Source organism: Pseudomyrmex gracilis, unplaced genomic scaffold (genome assembly GCF_002006095.1).
Source record: "Pseudomyrmex gracilis isolate BER0280 unplaced genomic scaffold, ASM200609v1 scaffold_1382, whole genome shotgun sequence".
Lineage (NCBI taxonomy): Eukaryota > Metazoa > Arthropoda > Insecta > Hymenoptera > Formicidae > Pseudomyrmex > Pseudomyrmex gracilis.
Window position 1 is genome coordinate 14,671 of NW_018021966.1, and position 3,146 is coordinate 17,816.

At 55.0% G+C, this 3,146-nt stretch overlaps 1 protein-coding gene across 1 annotated transcript; it reads right to left on the bottom strand.

The window, feature by feature from the left end:
- Nucleotides 1-375: 375 nt before the first annotated feature.
- LOC109862110 lies at nucleotides 376-696 on the bottom strand. The gene has a single exon (XM_020442029.1). The coding sequence runs from the start codon at nucleotides 694-696 to the stop codon at nucleotides 376-378; it is 321 nt and encodes a 106-aa protein (XP_020297618.1).
- Nucleotides 697-3,146: the final 2,450 nt, after the last annotated feature.

Consider the following 3,146-nt stretch of genomic DNA (forward strand, 5'->3'; position numbering starts at 1 on the left):
CGAATCGTACGGTGTCGAATAATTTGGTGTCGAATAAATCTGTGTCGAATCGAGCGGTGTCGAATCGTACTGTGGTCAAACGGAACCCGCCCGGTTTCTCCTTCCATTCCTGCCCTTCAAACGTGAAGAGCAAGATGGGCCTCCCATCCGGTGGCCGGTGGACAGGCCCCTGCTGTCACACAGCACACATCGCACGGGAGCCGTGCAGGTGCGCGCCGTGTGATCCGCATCCTTACCGCACCGAAAACAGGAGCGGGTGCAATCTACCTCATTCCGGCATGACTGCCGTACGTGGCCGAACTCCAGGCATTTGTAGCACTGGAGCCGGCGCACTTCAAGTGGGACGACTCGGGCGCTAGACCAGCCAACCCGAAGTCATCTCACAGCAGCTAACTTAGTAGCCACTGCCTTCGGGCATCTTAGCCAGGCCGAGCCCATGCAATCGCGGCCTTCAGCAATGGGCCCCATTGCAATGTCGCCCTCCCGGCAAGGGCCAAACTCTCCCGCCGTCACCGCCGCAACAATGTCCTCAGGGCCAACAGAGGCATTCAGCCCCGTTAGCCGGACCTCGCCCCTGCGCATGGGGCGGGACACCACCGCCTTACCCGTGAGGACCGGCGACAGAGCTTCCGCCAGGCGGTCTGCCTTCTCATTGCCTCCTTCCCCAGGTATTTCCAGAAGGAGGCCTTCCCCCATGTCTTTGCGGACACGGATGTCCCCTATCCCTAACTCTGTAAGGGATAATCGCTCCCTCGCTAGCCGTATGACAGCAGCGTACTCCCGGCTGCTATCATTGCCGAGAAGACACCTTACGGCGACTGCCGCCGTCCTGGGTGGTCTCCTTTTTGGGGGTTTCACCCTTTGCGGCTGCCCTTGTTGCTGCTGCGACGGTGTTGGCCGCTGCAGTTGTTGCTGGCGCTGCCGCAGTGACAGTCTCAGCGCCGTCCGGGCAGGAGGCCCCCTCCCCCCGCCCGCTTCAGCGGCAGCACCCGAGACGCCAACAGGCGTCACTCCCTCCGCCAGTCTTTCCCTTACGCCTACCACGGCGCACCACTTCCGCCCATTTAAAGGGTGGGAATTCATCCTCACCCCCGGAACCAACAGGCCTTACAAGGCTATGCTGTCGTGGAGCCGGGGGTAGATCTTTCTCCCCTGTCCGTGCGGGTTGAGTCCCTTTATAAAGAAATTCCCCCTTTAATACAGCCGCCATCTGCTCCTGCAAAGAGGCTACGCTTCGTGCTAGCTCCTGCAGCTGGCGGCTAAGCCCCTCTCCGGGCTGATCTTCGCCCCAAGCAAGCTTCGCCGGTACGCCTGTATCAGGCGGGCCCGGGACCTCCCTTTTTTTCTTCTCCCGATGATTTGGAGGGGGAGGAACAATTCCCAGCAGGAGGGATTGACTTCCCGCCGGGACCACCTCGACCGACAGAACTGTCGGCCCTTTCTTCTCTCTCTCTTTCTTTCCCGACCGTTCTTGTGCCGGGGCATCTGTCTGCACAGCAATTGTCGCCGTCTCGCAGGGGACTTCCGCCGAGCGCTGTCCGGCCTCATGAGTTAACCTCATAACACTAAGGTGGAGGTTGGCGTTTTCCACCTTTAACTCCTCAACCTCCGCCCGCAGAGCATCAAATTCCTGCACCAACTTTTGATGCTCTGCGGCAGCAGCGGCTTTCTCATGCAGGAGGTCGTCACGCTCCTCTCAGCGACACATGCGTTTAGTCGGAGGGTGGTCTCATCCCCCCACTCCATAACACTATCTACTAAAGCATCGCGCTGGGCCCGCAGCTCCAATATGCATGTCTTTATTCCGTGCTTCACCGACCCCTTGAGATTTTTACTTATACTCTGGAGTCGGTAAAGCTCGTTCAGACAAGCTTCCATTTTCGCCCAGATGTTTTGGGGCGGCATATTGCGGTAATCCTCCCCCGGAACGTCTGCGTCGGATCCCCAGGAGCCCTCCGACTCCTCCTCAGGATCCGCCTGGCGGCGCCTCTTTGTGGCCGCACGTGCTGGCCTCTTCTTTTTCTCCCCCTTGGATGACAATGGGGAGGCAGTTTTTCTACCGGTTAAAACCGATAGCGAGCCAGCTTTGCTTGACTTCGGGCCAGGGCGGCTAACAATGCCGCTCCCCCCAGGCTGGCTCCCCCCATCCTTCTTTGGACGCCTGTTGGTAGACGTCCCCTTGCCCTCCGGGAGACGGAAAGACCCGGTTACGGCAACGTCCGGAGACGCCCCGCGCGAGGACCGTTCAGTCAGCGAGCTATCAACGCTGACTACGTCCATGTCCATGGATGGGACATCCTTCATTGTGCTTGCAGTAGCAGTAGAGACCGCCTCGCCTGCAGCGCACGAGACGGCCATTTCACACTCTCATCCTTCCTTTCCTCCTCTTCACTTTTATGATTTTGTTCTCCCTTCTCCCCCCTAACTTTCCTACCCATATCTTCTTCTCTCCCCACCCGATCCTTCCCCCGCTTCCTTTTCGTTTTCTCCCTGTTCCCTTCTTCTTACTATTTTAACCTTACTATTTTTTCCACTAAACCCCCTCCATTTTTATCCTGTTATCTTCTACCTAGACATTATTCCCTTTCCTCCTCTCCCCCGCCGCAATTACGCCTAATTTTCTTCTTACCTCCCTCTCTTTCCACGATAGATCCTTTTCTATCCATACTTTTTTCCTCTTTAATCTCTTCTTCTTATCTCACACTTGCTTCTTGTCCTCCTCCCTCTCTAGGCTTAACCACATAATTTCTCCTTTATCCTCCCTTCCTGTGGGTGTCCTCCCCATTTCGCCTATCTTCACTTCTGCTCCTATCTTTTTCAAAAGCTTTTCTACTCCCCATCTCCAGTCACCTTTTTTTCTTGGAACTCCTTTTATTATAACATTCCTCCTCCTTCTCTCTTCCTTCTCTTTTCTCTCTATATTTTCTTCCAACAATCTCAATCTTCCTTCCCATTTGCTCTCCACCTCTACTTCCTTTTTCCCTTCTTTTTTCCTTTCCTCTCTTCCCTCTTTTTCCTCCAACCTTTTCTCCAACTCTCTCATTTTTTTTTCATCTTTTTCCCTCTATTCTTAATATCTCTTCTTTTTTTCCTCTTCCAATCCTCCAGTTCTCTCTCCATTCTTTTCACTTTTTCCATTCATACCC

Coding starts and splice junctions, on each gene's coding strand:
- LOC109862110 (XM_020442029.1), bottom strand. CDS start 696: ATGGGGGAAGGCCTCCTTCTGGAAATACCTGGGGAAGGAGGCAATGAG.